This window comes from Antennarius striatus, chromosome 3 (genome assembly GCF_040054535.1).
Source record: "Antennarius striatus isolate MH-2024 chromosome 3, ASM4005453v1, whole genome shotgun sequence".
Taxonomy (NCBI): Eukaryota; Metazoa; Chordata; class Actinopteri; order Lophiiformes; family Antennariidae; genus Antennarius; species Antennarius striatus.
The window spans coordinates 27,800,569-27,815,000 of NC_090778.1; the positions used below are offsets into that span (position 1 = coordinate 27,800,569).

The following is a 14,432-nucleotide window of genomic DNA, read 5'->3' on the forward strand; positions in this document are numbered from 1 at the left end:
TTTAACAAACATGCTGTGCAGGAAGATTCAAGCTGTTGACTTCACTGCCAAACTGATGTGATGTTTTTGGGGGGGGGGGGGGGTTATGAGGCAAAAACATGTGGAATGCTGATTAGTGCGTCCCTGATCAGGGGGAGACGGGCTAAAATGCTAGCGCTCCTGCTGTCATGTTGTGTAGCTTCAGCAAAAAAATAATAATAAAAAATGTGACAAATCCTTGGCAGAGAGCTGTAAATAAGTCAGAGCACAGAGGGGGGGGGGCAGGGTGGGGGTGGGTTAAGATATTCACAGGCATTCACAGTTCAAAGCAGAGTCACTGTGGGTCTGTAGGAATGGTGTAAAGAGCAGCGCTTCCTGCACGCGTGCACTGGATTGTGGGTTAAAAGCGTGTCCTCTGATAGAGTTTGGTGGGGGTGCAGAGCAGTACCATTCAGGGCAGCCAGCCACAATGGAGACCGGGGCCGGCAGTAATCATGGTCAAGCTCTGGTGAGGCTGTTGGAGATACGGGGAGCCGGTTTTAAAATCAAGACAAAGATTTGAGCTCTGAATTTGTTGTTTTTCAAAAAGACAGATTTCCTTTTAACATTATTTACCTTCCGGATTGAAAGCCACGCCCACTCAACACACAGAACCCGACTGAGACACAAACGGGAGATTAACAAGTCAATTAATTAATAAGGATTAAGGATTTGGATGTGAACTTTAACCCCAAACTTTAATGTTGAATAAATGATCATCAAACAACAAAAACAGCTGTTGAAGGTAAAGTCCGGAGGTTCCTGAGTCCTCAAACGTTTCTGAAGCTTCACAGCAAAACACCTGAACTTTCATGACGTAGCAAAGTTTAAAAACCACATCTGACTGGTTACCATGGAGACGCCAGGCGCTCCTGATCTCCATCGGATTCCATGGACGCTCCTGTGGATGTGGCACCTTCGCTCTTTCCACGTTGTCGTTTTTTTTGTCGCCTGTGAAGCTCCAGAAACATGCTGCGGACCCAGGGGCGTCACCTGACTTCCTGTCAGCAGGAGGTTGTGTTTTTTTGGGCGAACTGTTCCTTTAAGACGCTTTAAGACGCGTGTCTCAATCGGGTCCTGAGGAATTCCACCTTCAACTGCTCCAACTGGACGGCAAACCTGTGCATGCTGGGATATTGTCTGAACGCAGCCGCGTGCCAATAATCTGTCAGCCACATTCCTCCTCACGACTCAGCATTTTCACACTAACCGCTCATAATTAGAGATCGTAGTCGGGAGGCGGGGGGAGGGGGTGGCGGAGGGGGGGGGGAAACAGCAGAAAACACATGATTGACACCCAGCTGGGAAAGAATCTCCAGCGCCTTCAGGCCCACACCAAACCCAAATAGAACGTACCCACAATGCACCGGGGCCCCGGTTCACCTCATCAGAATCACGTACATGCATATAAATGGCAAAGCAGGTGGTAAAGCAAGCAGGCAAAGAGGAAGCAGGCAGGTAGGTAGGAAGGAATCTGGAAAGGGTGACAACACGGGCAACATGGCTGCGTTATTTGCGCGTTAAGGCTAAAGAAATCGACCAATCAGGGACGCTTATGCTCCGTTCTCAGCTGCGGTTCAATGAGGATAACATCTGACACCGCTGACCTGAGCTCAGAGCCCATTCTTCAGACTGAACGCGGTTCAGAAAACAGCTGATTGTGCACAAACTGACAGTAACAAGCTGATCGCTGAAGCACGCGGCTCAACGCTGGATTCGCACCAGACGTCTGCGACAATCGCACCTCCGGGCGCCAACCACGTTAACCTGAGAATCCGCAGCTTTGGTGAGGAGTGAAAGCACCTGATTGAGGCTAGCGCACAACAGACGGGTAAAGGTGGCGCCGGTGCCTCCGTGATGTCATCGGCTTAAAGGAGCGGCGATCAGCTGCGCACAAAACGGCGTGAGGATCCCAGACTGACCGCTCGTCTTACCTGCAGCCTCCATGCTAAGCTGAAAGCGTTAAAAGCACACACCCACCTCAGCAAGGCGGGGCTAAAACTTTTCCTGCATGCTGCTAGAGCCAATCAGCTGTTAGCCTGACAGGTGTGAGGCGTCGTCTCCTGTTTGCTGTCAGAAACACTTTCACTGACAAAGAAACGTGGTCTTTGTCCCACAGAGTGTTTCTGACGTGTTTCCAGCTGAAATCTGAGGAGCGTCGCCGACGCCCGTCGGAGACAAACGCCTGCAGAGTGTGTAGAATGTTAGGAAGGATGCAGAGCAGCAGCTGCACACACACACACACACACACACACACACACACACACACACACACACACACACACAGTTGACTCATGGGTAGAGTTCCTCAAATAACCGGCAGCCATGTTGCCCGTTTCACCCCCCCCCCCAAATCACCCGCTGCGTGGGGATCGTTGTGACTGAAACCAGAGCCGTTAAGCGTGGTGATTAGCGATCTGAGCGCCCCCCCCGCCTCCCTCGCTGGGCTCCCTGTCCCGGTTGAGCCCCACCCCGGAGCCCGTGTCTCGGACTGGGACTGTACCATCGGCCTGCCGCTCCTCATGCCGCTGCTGCTGCCACTGCTGCCGCCGGAGCGTTTTGCGTTTGGCGTAATCGTGGTCAAACGGCGCGGCCACGAAAAGAGGGGATGCGACACCTGGGGTGGCGGCGGACGGGAGGGAGGAGCTGAGGGCGGCGCCCGCGCAACCCGACGCGCCGTTAAAGTCCTCTTCCATCATGGAGGAGGGTTTCTCCCTGAAACAGGCGGAGAACAACATTTTGAATTTCCAGCCTCGTGATTGGACGGTTCCTGACGGGTCGCGCGGCGGGAGCTTACTTCTCATTGGACCGCGGCATGCTGGGCATGCTCTTCTCCTCCCCCCGGGCGAACGGCCCCTTGGCGGCGTCCACCAGCAGGCTGAACAGGAGCTCGTGCTCCAGGTCCGGGTCGTTCACCTCCAGCAGCTTCAGGATGGTGGCGCTGAGGCGGAAGTGCAGCTGGACAGAGAAGACGACGTCACACGGCGGTGAAAAGGCGTGAAAACACGACAAAACCAGCGTGACACGACAGGGGGGGGTCGCTTTACCTCCAGGGCCTCCATCGCCAGGTCGGGGGGGTTGTGGTAGTGGATTTTCCGGGGGTACCTGGCGGCTTCTTCGTGGAGGTAATGAGCCGCCTGCGGACACAAAAAGGAGTCATGAAGTTCGCCGCGTCACCTCCGACCTCCGTGACTCGTCAGATCCGTCCGCCGCCTCCGATCGAGTCACGACCGGCAACAATGACTCACGCCGCGCGTCCGTCCCTCTGGGGATGAACGCCACGCGAGGCTGGGACGGCAGCGGCCCGTTTCTGTGGGCGGGTTACGAAACGAGTCCGGAGAGAGCAAGAAGAACGAATCGCTCCTCTTCCTCTCCCGGTTCGTTCCGTCTGAAGGTTCATGGAGGAGGAAATGATTTAGAAACGTTCTTTAATCAGATCCGCAGCCGAGACGGTCGACAGGTTCAGGCCCTCAACCGTCATGAGTCACCAACGTTTGGTTTTTGTTCACACAAGTTTCTCAATTATCAAAACATCTGATCATTTATGTAACTTCGTGTTCATGTCCACCAATCCTGGGTCACGCCTGCCCCTGAAGCCCCTCCCACTCAGCCCACAGCCAATGACAGACGTCGCTGATAGCACAGCTGATCATCAACAAGCGATGCTAGCGTTAGCGGAACTCTTTCCAACTGATCTCAACTCGGACCCCGGGTGGGAGGAACCAAGACGGGCGGCGCTGGCGTCGGAGTGAAGCTCCAGGGTCAAAGGTGAGCGACTCACCTTCTGGTACAGCTGCAGATACTCCACCGGCGTCTGCTTGCGCTTCTCGGCGATCTTCCCCAGCATGTAGTGGATGAGCCACTCCTCCTCGTCGCTGTCGCACTCGCAGCGAGACGCGCCCTGGAAGCACTGGAACGCCGTCTCCAGCATGGAGTCCCGCCTCTCCTCCATCTGACACCGGCGGAGGGAACTGAGTGATTCGGCTGCGGGTAAAACGTGCCCGGGGCGTGGCGTCTGACCCCTCACCTGCTGCACCACCTCCGGGGGGAGCTCGCTGCGCCACTGCTTCAGCTGCCTGGAGGCGAAGGAGTGCAGGGCGTAGGAGATGGTCCCGTACTCGATCCACAGCGACAGGTTGGAGCCGTCAATCTCCAGCGCCCTCTTGAAGCAGCGCAGCACCGCCTGGGAATGCTTCCAGATGGGGACGTCGCTCTTCAGCTCGTTGGAGTTGAGCTTCTCCTGGATGCGACTCGCCCTCGCCAACGCCATCCCCGCCCAGGAGTCGAACCTGAGGAGGAGGGAGGGGAGGATGGACACGCTCAGCGGCGAACAGACGAGAAGCACCAGACAAATATGTGACCCTTTGATACGGGTCTATTGACAGATGTGGGGGACAAAACAAAAGCACTCTGGGTAACGTTATGTATGTTTCTGGTTTTGAATGTCATCAGGAAAATCATAAATTCACAAGTCAGTGCAGGAAGAACCTCGAGATACGAGTTCAATCCATTTTGTGTCTGTGCTCATGAGTTAATATTTAAAATAACTAAAATAATTTTATTCCGTTCTTAGTAAAAAAGCCCCAAACTCAATAAATTATAAAGAAAAGCCGTATTTTACTCAACCAGTAGACATGCAGACTTTACCTGTGTATAATTAATTATATATAAGTTATGTGAACAATGACAAAGAATGAAAAGAAACACAAAAGTCACGAGAACACACGAGCTACGTCTTTACTCCACCAACGAGAACGAGATCCGGTCTCACTGATGTGGTATCCATCCGCCAACATGAGCGTTGTTCTCCTGAAGCGTGACTCGTATCTCAGAAGACTCGTATGTGGAGCAGCTCGTATCTCGGAAGTTCTGTTGTACTTCAGCTGTGGGGTGTGTGACGTTCTCTTGCACTAACTTCTGATGGACTGATCAGGTTTAGGAGATGCTGTTGTAATGTCGCCATCTAGTGGCCACTCTGGGGTGACGCACCACAACTGTAGGAGGTTCTACCAGCTGATTCTGGATCAATCAGGTGGTTGCCAGAGTGAGAACCTGACTTTGGTTTAGGTTTCTATTGTGATGATGATGATGGTGATGAAGGACTGTTACCTTTTGGGACACACACATATGTCGTGCATGTAGAACTTAATGGCTTTGGACTGCTCCTTGTTCTTGAAGTGGTAATCCGCCAGCAAGTAGTACATCTCATCGATGATTGGAGGAGCCGGAGCTCCGCCCTCAGGAAGACACGGCGCCTTATAAGGAGATCAAACAAAAATATTAATCACGGTTCCGTGCGTCACAGAAGGGGGTGTGTCTTCAGCGAGAGCCACCAGCTGACCTTGTCTGCCACGCCCTCGATGTAATCCGCCACCTCCTCCATGGTCAGCATGGGGGTGTCGCCCAGGGGGGCGATGCTGGAGAACCTCCGCAGCAGGTTGGCCAGCTCCGCCGACACCGTGCTCGTCTTGTAGCTGTCGAACTCGGGCAGCGACTTGGGCTTGAAGTACTGGAACATGAAGAGGGCGTCGCCCCACAGCAGCTCCACCTGTGAAACCACGGAGACGGCATCAGCGGCACCGACGGCTGATGGGAAACGCTCCGCGCACTGAACCAAGGCTCCACCCCCTCAGTCTGTCGCCATAACTCCAGTAAATGTACACCTGTGGGGGGGGGGGGGGGGAGTGGTCACCTGTGGGGGGGAGTGGTCTTCCAGGTAGCGGGCCTTGCTCTTCTTGCTGGGGTAGGCGTACAGGCAGAAGAAGCACTGCTCCAGCGCCACCTCCAGCTCCTCCCGGTAGGGGTGGGAGTCGTTGTTGCAGGAGGACGCCAGCTCCTCCTCCAGGATCCGGACCTATCGGAGATGAGGGGGCGTGTCAGACAGGAGCAGGAGGCGGAGCCTCACAAAGCCTTTAGAAACCTCAGATGGTTTCTGAGGTAACGGCCAGGAACGTTCAGACGTGGTAATCAATAGATATGGATTTTTCCATTTCTCAGGTCTCTGGACGTCAACAACTGATTTTCCTTTCAGAATAAAAGCGCGCCCCCTTCTTAGAGCCTCGATGTGTTTCCATCAAACTGATTAAAGCTACTGAGCTCTAAAATATTCATGCGGAATGTCTGACCACGCTGCCATTTCAGACATTCTGTCTGAGGCCTTATTAGCAGGCTTTACCCACAATGCTTTGCTTAACCCTAAAAGACACTTCTGTTCTTGAAGCTCTTGTTGTGTCCAGATGAGACCAGACACAAGACACAGAGAGCTGTGACATGTGGGTCTCAACCCAAATCCACCCGATATGTCGGGACTACAGCCAGAAAAACACGAGACAGACACAGTGGAACCTGGAGAAACGAGCCGATCACTTTGTTCATTCACTCACATAGAATTTGAGGAGCGCTCCGCCCGAGTTACAGCACAGGGTGCGGCGTCCGAGGTACTCGTGGGCCGTGTTCAGGAGCATCAGGGAGGAGGGCAGCAGGGGAGAGTCAGAGTCATCTGGAAGCGAGACGGGACAGCGTCAGTCGGCGCCACAAAGATGGGACCAACCAACATCCGGCGACGAGTCTACGAACCTTCCTCGTCTCCCACGGACATGTGCTGCCGGAGCATACAGTCGAACGCCGCCTCCTCGTGTTTGATGATGCGGAACAGGATGATCCAGGGCAGGACCGAGAAGAAGTAGGGCTCCTTGGGATCGTCTGAGACGCTCATGCTGAGGTCGATCAGCTGGAAGCAGAAACCAGGAGAAGCAGCGCGGGTCGTTACCGAACCGCTTCAACCGCGTTTGGATCGGCGGCGTTCAACTCGCACCTGGATCAGGTTGTTGGCCAGTCGGGCCACGCTGGAGAAGTGGGGGACGTTGCTGAGAAGCTCCGAGTCTTTGGCAAAGCAGACCTCGATGCCGTCCAGCAGCTTGAGGATGGTGCCCACCCACTCCTCCTTGCTGGGGGGGGAGCCGCCGGCGGCCGAGCTGAGCTGCTGCAGGGCTTCGTTCAGCGCCAGGTCGCTGCACTCCAAACACTGCTGGTGGTCCTGCAGCTGCAGCAGCGCATTCTGGGGCAGAAGGGGGGCGTTAGTCACGGCGTCCCACACAGGATGGATGGAATGGTGGTGGTGGGGGCGCTGTAGCCGATCTGACCTGCAGGAGCAGCAGCTGTGCGGGCCGCTCCGGCGCAGAGCTCACGAACTCCAGAGGTTTATTCCTGCCGCCGTAGTGGAGGGTGGGCTGCAGCAGACGCACCACTGACTCAAAGTCGGACGCCTCGAACAGACGCTGGATCTCCTCCAGCGACTGACAGCGCTCCAGCGACTTCAGCCGCTTGTCGATCTGACCGGAGAGAAGACAGAAAATGAAACCCGCAGCGGAGCAGACAGCTCTCTGAGGACTCGTTAAAAAGACGAGTTCCACCCCCAGACTGAACGTTCATTATTTCCATACGCCTGAAGTTGATGGAAAGTTTCTGCAAAGTTTCTGAGTGCGCCGGAAGCTTGTAGACATGCTAACGCTAGCTGCTGCTGCTGCCCGCACACATGCTTGTCAAGTTCAAACCCCTGCTAGCTCTTTTAGCTCAGAGGCTACAGTAAATAACGTCTTTGTGATCGTTCTGGGATCTCAGGGCGTCTGGCGTCTCGGATCATTCTGTTTGTCTATTTTTTGAGGCGCTTCACAGTAAAGAACGTTACTTTCCTGCTGAAGGACACCACCCACCTCCTCCACAGAGATCGCTGCATCCACTCGCAGGTTGGGCAGGTTGATGGTGTAGAGTTTCCCTTCAGGCAGCTTGGCTTTGCGCTGCAGCAGGCTGGTGCAGACGTCGTAACTCTCCAGGGCCACATCCATGTCGCCCTGACAGGCAAAAACAAGACAGGTTAGATAGATAGATAAAAATAAACAGTATAAAATTAAATTAAATCCATTTAACCGCGTGCTGACCTCGCCACCTCCCCCCCCGCTCCTCCTGACAGAGTCATTGTACCATTGTCATTGTAGGTTAGCGTGACGCGTCCGGCTGAGCTGGGATTCAGGCAGCTAACAAACGCACGGACTGTACCTGCAGAGACAGGAAGCGCGCCTTGAGCCAGTGGACGCGCACCATGACGTCCAGCCAGTCGTCCTCAAACAGCTCCTTCTGGGCGGAGCCTAAAGCCAGAAGCAGGAGGTCACCCTGGAAGTTCTGTCCAGGGAAGTCCGAGTCTGCCGCCTCGTCGCCAGAACCGCCGCCGCTTCTCCTGAGAGGAGCTAGAGAAAACATCACCAGGGTGATCACGTCAACGGCTGAGACCACAGCGCCCCCTACAGGCAGAATTGTCTGAATCGTGATATATCAACCAATCACAGGTGAAGGGGCGGGACTTACCGCTCTTCCCATTGTTGTGAGACCAGTGTTCCAACTGCAGCTCCATACAGGCTAAACTCATCATTAGCATCTCCTGTACGAGCAGCACAACCAACGAGCCGTTAGCATCGAGGTCGGGTCGGTTCACACGGGAATGGATGTTGAAACAGTGCATCACCTGTCTGTTACCTTGGCAACTGAACACTGCATTGTACATAGCGTCAGTGATTCATGTACTACTGGTTTCTCACACACGTTTCAAAACAGATAAAACACGTCGCTAAAGGGTTTCAGAGCATTGAGGCTAACACTAGCAAAAAGCTGCTGCTTGTCTTTCAGGACGTCAAACGTTCATCTACAGTTACCAAGGAGACAATCGCTCTATATTCATCCCTCTACGAACGTTTCACACATCTAAAACATTTTGTTTTTAACTTGAGCTGCGGAACCTAAACCACTTTCCGGTCTCTCACCCGGACGTGTCGGACGTTGCCGTCCTGAAACAGAGGGTTGGGCAGACCAGAGCTGTACTTCCTCCAGGTCTGGTAGACCTCCAGCACCACGGCGGCCAGCCCCCGAGGCCACGCCTCCAGGAACTTCTGCCCCACCGCCTTCAGGTAACGCATCATCAGCTCCAGGATGCCGCCGTTGGTCATGTTGCTGAGCAGGAAGTTGTGGACGTCCTGTTGCTCTATGAGGGGAGGGGCGGGAACAGCGTGTTACCACAATGAAAATGACAACCCCCCCCTGGCGGTGAGCTGAGGAGGGACACCTACCAGATTCCATGTATTCCACGGCGTTGGATGTCAAGCCGCTCCCGTGGAGCGCTGGCGTGTCGTCCTTGGCTTCACACGGAGCCTCCAGGTTACTCAGACTCTCGTCGTCGTTATCGGGGTCAAATTTCTTCAACCTGCAGCGAAGCCGAGCGTTCAATCACCTGACGCCGGGGGCGTTCCCGGGCGGCGGCGCCGGCGGCTGAACCTACCTGGATGGCAGGTATTTATAAAGCAGCTCCTGAAAATCGATCTTCTCTTCTTTTTTGCACTTTGTGTTCCGAACGCGTGCCGAGCGTCGCTTCGCCGTCTCGCCGCTGTCCTCCGCCACGTGCTTCCTTTTCGCCGCCTTCTTGGCTTTCTCTGTCAGCGACACCTCCATCGCCGTCGCTGCGACCAAACAGAACGATCAGTGAAGGTTTCAGGCAGATTGGATCGGGGAGACGGGACGGAAAAGTCTGTGAATGACTCACCGACGGGGGGAGAGGTGGTGGTGACCTCCACCGTGGGGGTGATCTGAGGTTGCGTGGCGGGTGGGGGCGGGACCGCTGGCTCGGGGAGGGCCAGCGGGGGCAGGGAGGAACTGGGGCTGCTGCTCAGGACCGTGGTCTGGCCCAGTCCCACGGGGCTGCTGGGCGGCGGGAGGTTCTGGATGAAGTTGGGGTCTCTGTATTCCGACAAGTCGATCCTGCGGCCCAGGCTGGGGCGGGGGGGGTCACACGTGGTCTGATGTCTGTGCATGGCGAGAAGCCTTTCGCCCACGTGTTTCCACCTGACAGACAGACGGCGGCGGGTTGAGGCTCAGGAGACAGGCGTCAATCTGAGGCCTGAACCGGATCGGAGGCGAATCACTCACGAGAGGCAGCGTATTGGTTGGACCAGGACCAGGTCGGGTTTTGGTTCGCAGCGAGAGAGAGCCTGTCTCCGCCTCCTCATCTCCAGAGCCTCCTCCACAATGGCGTCGCGTTCTTCTGTCTCCACGTCAACGTAGTGAATCGACATGTCGCTGGAAACGAGCAGAGAGGTTCGTCGATTACGAGAAGCGTGGAGAACGGATCGTCTACATCGGCGGTCGTCAACCGTTTTAACACCACGGCCCGGTTTGACGTCAGACCAGCCTTTAAGGTGTGGAGGATAAATACGACAAAATAAAATCTGTCCAGCATAAAAAACTTTTATTCTAAATATAATAATAAAGGTGAATCCAGTTTGTATCAACTTTATTAGCAGCTTCCTCACAATGTCACACCAACGTTTGTTTCTTGTTGTTCTGCTAGCTCGGGAGTTTCAGTTTAGTGCCCTTTTAAGAAGGTGGTCATGTGACCGAGGCAAGCATCTCCACAAGTGTCAAGAGTGACTCATAGACAGACGTGGAGGAGAGAATCCACTCATTTATGGACCGGTACCGACTGACTCACAGACCGGTACTGGTCCACGACCCGGGGGTTGGGGACCGCTGGTTTAAAGGAGGGGGGTGGCCTCACCACTTCATGAACATCTGCATGGTGTCCCGCTTCAGACACGGCTGCTCCGCAAAGATCTTCTCCTTCAGCACCAGGCCTTTGGTGTAGCAGTGGTCCCTCTCCAGGGCTTTGGCGATGAAGGACAAACACCCTGGAGGAACAAACCACAATTTCACTAGAGCTCAAACATCAATAAAGAAAGTGGGGGGGGCATTCAATACGTACAGCTGTAATCGCTGAGTGTGTACAGGATGGTAATGAGGTTGTCCAGGCAGGGCCAGTGGTCCGGGTTGCAGTTCAGCCCTTCCTCAAAGGCGTGCCGGGCCAGAGGAATCCGGACGAGTCTCACGGCCAGCTGACCGATTTTGTACCACATGTTGACGTCGGTGGAATCCAACATGACAGCCTGAGGAGAGAAAACGCAGCGGAGGCACTCAGCACGCTTTGAAAAAGACACGTTAATCATTGTTGTTGTTTTATTCACCTCCAAATAAAACTCCATGGCGGTCTCCAGGTCGTCCTGCGTCGCAGACATCGTGGCCAAGTTTTTAAAAGTGGAATATTTCAGCATCAGTCCGGGATGCTTGAGACCCACCCTCTGATCGTCAGAGGCCACCGCCTGAAACACGAGGGGTTCATGTCCGGTTTGTGGTCAGAATTTAAGTTATTGATTTAATCGCAACACTGAATCACGATGTGAGGGTGTTAACTTTGTCTCAGATCTAGATTATATTTAATAAAGAGTTTATAGCGGGCATGTTCACCTCTTTGAGCAGCGGAGTTTTGAGAAGCTCATGATAAGCCTTTGCAGACTCCTCAAACTTGTCATGCTTCTGCAGATCTAAAGCTTTGTGATATAAGGCAAACGCCTCGGCTTCCTGTGGACAGAAGGAAAAGGTGTTCAGATCAGAAACGTCTGCATCGGTGGGCAGGACGACTTCAGCTGATTCATCCCTACCTGAGCCTCTTTTGTGCGACTCTTGCTGCTCCGTAAAGGGTCCTGAGATTCATCCGCAACCGACGAGGCAGCATTCAGAGCTGCAATGCGAATCTGACAAGTGGGAAACCAGTTCATTAAGATTAAATCAATTCAGATCAATTAACAATCACTGCTGTCAGGGAAGATCAAGTTGAGCTGGAGTCAGTTCTGCACTGCAAAATCTGTTTTACCACGAAGACAGGAGATGTCAACGTTTGAAAGCCTCACCATTTTAACTTGACGGCGGTCTGCAGGTTTTGACTGGATCTGCATAAAAATAAGCAAAAAAAAACCAAAGAGACAAGAAATGAAATCATATTTAGATTCTTATGCAAATGTCAGGTTAGATAAAAAGCATACGCTGTGACGTCACGGTGTGTCTTTACGTCAACCAGACTGACTAGTCTTCCTGAACTCGGACCGCCGGCTAACTCAGGCTAACCTTTTCCCTCACCTAGCCCGGGTAGCTATGAGCTAACCCGGTTAGCTTCGCTCTGCTGCCGCTATGTGCGGCTTAAAAGCCAAAAAGCAGCTGAAAAAAAACCCATCCCGACTAGCTAGCTAACGGAGTCTCGGCTAACTAAAGTTAGCAAACACATGATGTCGGCTAATGGTTCCGTCGGGTCAACATCATTAGCGAACCCGCGAGTCCTACCGTTCATTTCCGCCCGGTCACCTGTGTCTTCCTACATGTTGGTCGTTAAGTCTAAAGAAACATGGTGTTCGTGGCCGGACGAGAAGCACGGAGCAAGTTTCAAACTTCATTTATTCATCATCCTTTGTTGCTGTTTCGGATGGGAACGCTCGCGTCATGAAGTGACATTTGCTACCCGCCAAGTAGTAAAGTCGTCACTCATTGGTGGATTCGCTGGCGGCGTAATCGTTGAGCCAATCATGTAGTGTTATATAAATAACGTCATTAGGAAGTGATGAGAGAGATTTTATCGATCCTACTATGGCGACGCACTGACGTACTATGCCTGAGATGGGGTTGCCCACCTTAACCAATCATCGTTCCTTACATGGAAATCTGACCAATCAGAGGGAGGAGGGGGGTGGGCGATGCCTTCACTGGAGCAAAATTTAAACTTTAAACCTGAATGGATTTACCTGGAACGTAAACGTGTTTAAATTAGTTAGGAATTAAAAGCGGTAACGTTAAATATTTACATATATAAATATTTACACAGTAATTTATCAGGAAGTTGGGGTTTTTTTTAAGTGAAAACGAGTTTTCACTTTTGCAATTATTCCTTATTCTAAACATTATGTTGCTTTTCATATGCATTGAATTATAATTTGGAGTGCACAAATTCAAAAACACACTAAATAGTAAGCTACAAAACCAAGCTCTCAGGGCCAATGCCCTGCCCATATTTTTGTTATCTGTCTTGTTTTTGAAATATCTATTAAATCATTTAAAATGTAAGATGACTTTTCTAGATTTGATGAATCATTTTGTTCAGGATTAAGGTTTCATTTAAATTATTAAAGTTGATTCCTGTACAGAATCCCCTCCGTCAGCTCTGACTGTCTCATTCCATCCCCCCTCAGGCCCCTGTGGTCATCAGTCTTCCAGCTGGAATTTGATCTGAGGCTGGTGAAGATGCAGTTTGGTACCGCGGTCTTGTTCTCTAGGCCAAACCGATCAGAGATCCATCATAACTATTTATTCTCATTATTTATGATACCATCATGGAGGTGAATCATCAAGAAAAAGAACAACAACGGGCCGATATATAAATAATATAAAATTACCCAGACACGGACGACTCATGATGGGAATTGAATCCAGATATTGATCATAATTTGAGAGAGAGGAGGGTGTGTGTGTGTGTGTGTGAGTGTGTGTGTGTGTGTGTGTGTGTGTTTACTTCTGAAGAAATGTGACATTTAAAGAAAAAAACTCACATCTTCATTTACCCTGCATAGTAAGCAGACAACCACTAGAGGGCAAAACTTTATCACATCATGAAATTTAATGGGGCTTTTTTTTCACTTGTTACAGCAACACTCAACAGAAATACTTCAATCCTAATGATTTTATCAATAATCTTATTTGTAACAGTAGACACAATCCAAACAGCCGGAGACGATGCTTTTTGTTCCTCCATCAGACGTATTTAATCTTTGTCAGAATTTACGGCGGGTAATCCTGCAGTCAGTGGGCGTCCCAGGATTCCTGCTGTCCTCAGTGACCCTGTCTGTTGCAGTCCGTCCTCCGCCCACTGCACCCATCCTCGCCCCACCCGTCTCACTTGGCTGGGGCCGGCCGGCTGGCACCGTTACCGTTTCCTTCAGTCAGCATGCCTGCACAAAAAAAAAAAAAAAGCGAGCGCTTACGTCATGGTCGTTACTGGATGTATAAAAGCTGGGATGATGCAGATTCACGGTGCAGTCAACCCAGACGCGCAGCATCCCACCTCTCGTCATGTCTTCCATCGGCTACGACCCGTACTTCCCCTCTCCTTACAAGAGGAGGGTTGTCGTGCGTAACCCTGGATACGGAGGGATGGTCTCCAGGACCGCCTACTCCACCCATTCCGCCCCGGTGGCTTCCTATGCATCTTCACGGAGAAGTTACCCGACGCACGTCCGAGCGATCTCCAGCTACTCCTCCGTGCATTCTGCCCCTGCGGCGGCGGCGGCGGCGGCGGCGGCGTCCGAGCTCCGGCTGGAGCAGGCGGCACAGGTCAGCTCGGAGTTCAAGGTCATCAGGACCCAGGAGAAGGCCGAGCTGCAGGACCTGAACGACCGCTTCGCCAGCTTCATCGAGAAGGTCCATGAGCTGGAGCAGCAGAACAAGCTGCTGGAGACGGAGCTCCTGCTGCTGCGCCAGCGGCAGGCGGGGCCGTCCAG

The 14,432-nt window shown here is 52.7% G+C and overlaps 2 protein-coding genes across 3 annotated transcripts in view; one reads left to right on the forward strand and one right to left on the reverse strand.

Moving 5' to 3' along the window:
• Window positions 1-12,388, reverse strand: part of cabin1 (calcineurin binding protein 1) — a 28,160-nt gene extending 15,772 nt beyond the window's left edge. The window contains exons 1-28 of one of the 2 annotated variants that reach the window (XM_068309987.1): window positions 12,229-12,388; window positions 11,802-11,840; window positions 11,553-11,645; window positions 11,359-11,472; window positions 11,079-11,213; window positions 10,820-11,000; window positions 10,616-10,745; window positions 9,988-10,137; window positions 9,605-9,903; window positions 9,344-9,521; window positions 9,135-9,268; window positions 8,832-9,049; window positions 8,380-8,452; window positions 8,074-8,261; window positions 7,731-7,868; window positions 7,161-7,349; window positions 6,833-7,075; window positions 6,595-6,748; window positions 6,402-6,517; window positions 5,711-5,872; window positions 5,360-5,566; window positions 5,128-5,273; window positions 4,046-4,307; window positions 3,800-3,970; window positions 3,066-3,155; window positions 2,816-2,976; window positions 2,522-2,733; window positions 428-493 (exon numbers count right to left, since the gene is read on the reverse strand). In XM_068309987.1, coding sequence (XP_068166088.1) covers window positions 428-493; window positions 2,522-2,733; window positions 2,816-2,976; window positions 3,066-3,155; window positions 3,800-3,970; window positions 4,046-4,307; window positions 5,128-5,273; window positions 5,360-5,566; window positions 5,711-5,872; window positions 6,402-6,517; window positions 6,595-6,748; window positions 6,833-7,075; window positions 7,161-7,349; window positions 7,731-7,868; window positions 8,074-8,261; window positions 8,380-8,452; window positions 8,832-9,049; window positions 9,135-9,268; window positions 9,344-9,521; window positions 9,605-9,903; window positions 9,988-10,137; window positions 10,616-10,745; window positions 10,820-11,000; window positions 11,079-11,213; window positions 11,359-11,472; window positions 11,553-11,645; window positions 11,802-11,804 — 4,213 coding nt within the window. In that variant the 5' untranslated portion in view covers window positions 11,805-11,840; window positions 12,229-12,388. The remainder of the gene's footprint in view (window positions 1-427; window positions 494-2,521; window positions 2,734-2,815; window positions 2,977-3,065; window positions 3,156-3,799; window positions 3,971-4,045; window positions 4,308-5,127; window positions 5,274-5,359; window positions 5,567-5,710; window positions 5,873-6,401; window positions 6,518-6,594; window positions 6,749-6,832; window positions 7,076-7,160; window positions 7,350-7,730; window positions 7,869-8,073; window positions 8,262-8,379; window positions 8,453-8,831; window positions 9,050-9,134; window positions 9,269-9,343; window positions 9,522-9,604; window positions 9,904-9,987; window positions 10,138-10,615; window positions 10,746-10,819; window positions 11,001-11,078; window positions 11,214-11,358; window positions 11,473-11,552; window positions 11,646-11,801; window positions 11,841-12,228) is intronic. The other variant, XM_068309988.1, reaches the window with a different exon arrangement.
• A 1,598-nt stretch (window positions 12,389-13,986) lies between these two features.
• neflb (neurofilament light chain b) overlaps window positions 13,987-14,432 on the forward strand; it is a 2,256-nt gene continuing 1,810 nt past the window's right edge. Inside the window, exon 1 of the mRNA XM_068311225.1 lies at window positions 13,987-14,432. This exon is cut by the window's right edge and continues 646 nt beyond it. Within this exon, the coding sequence (XP_068167326.1) occupies window positions 14,005-14,432 (428 nt within the window). The 5' untranslated portion in view covers window positions 13,987-14,004.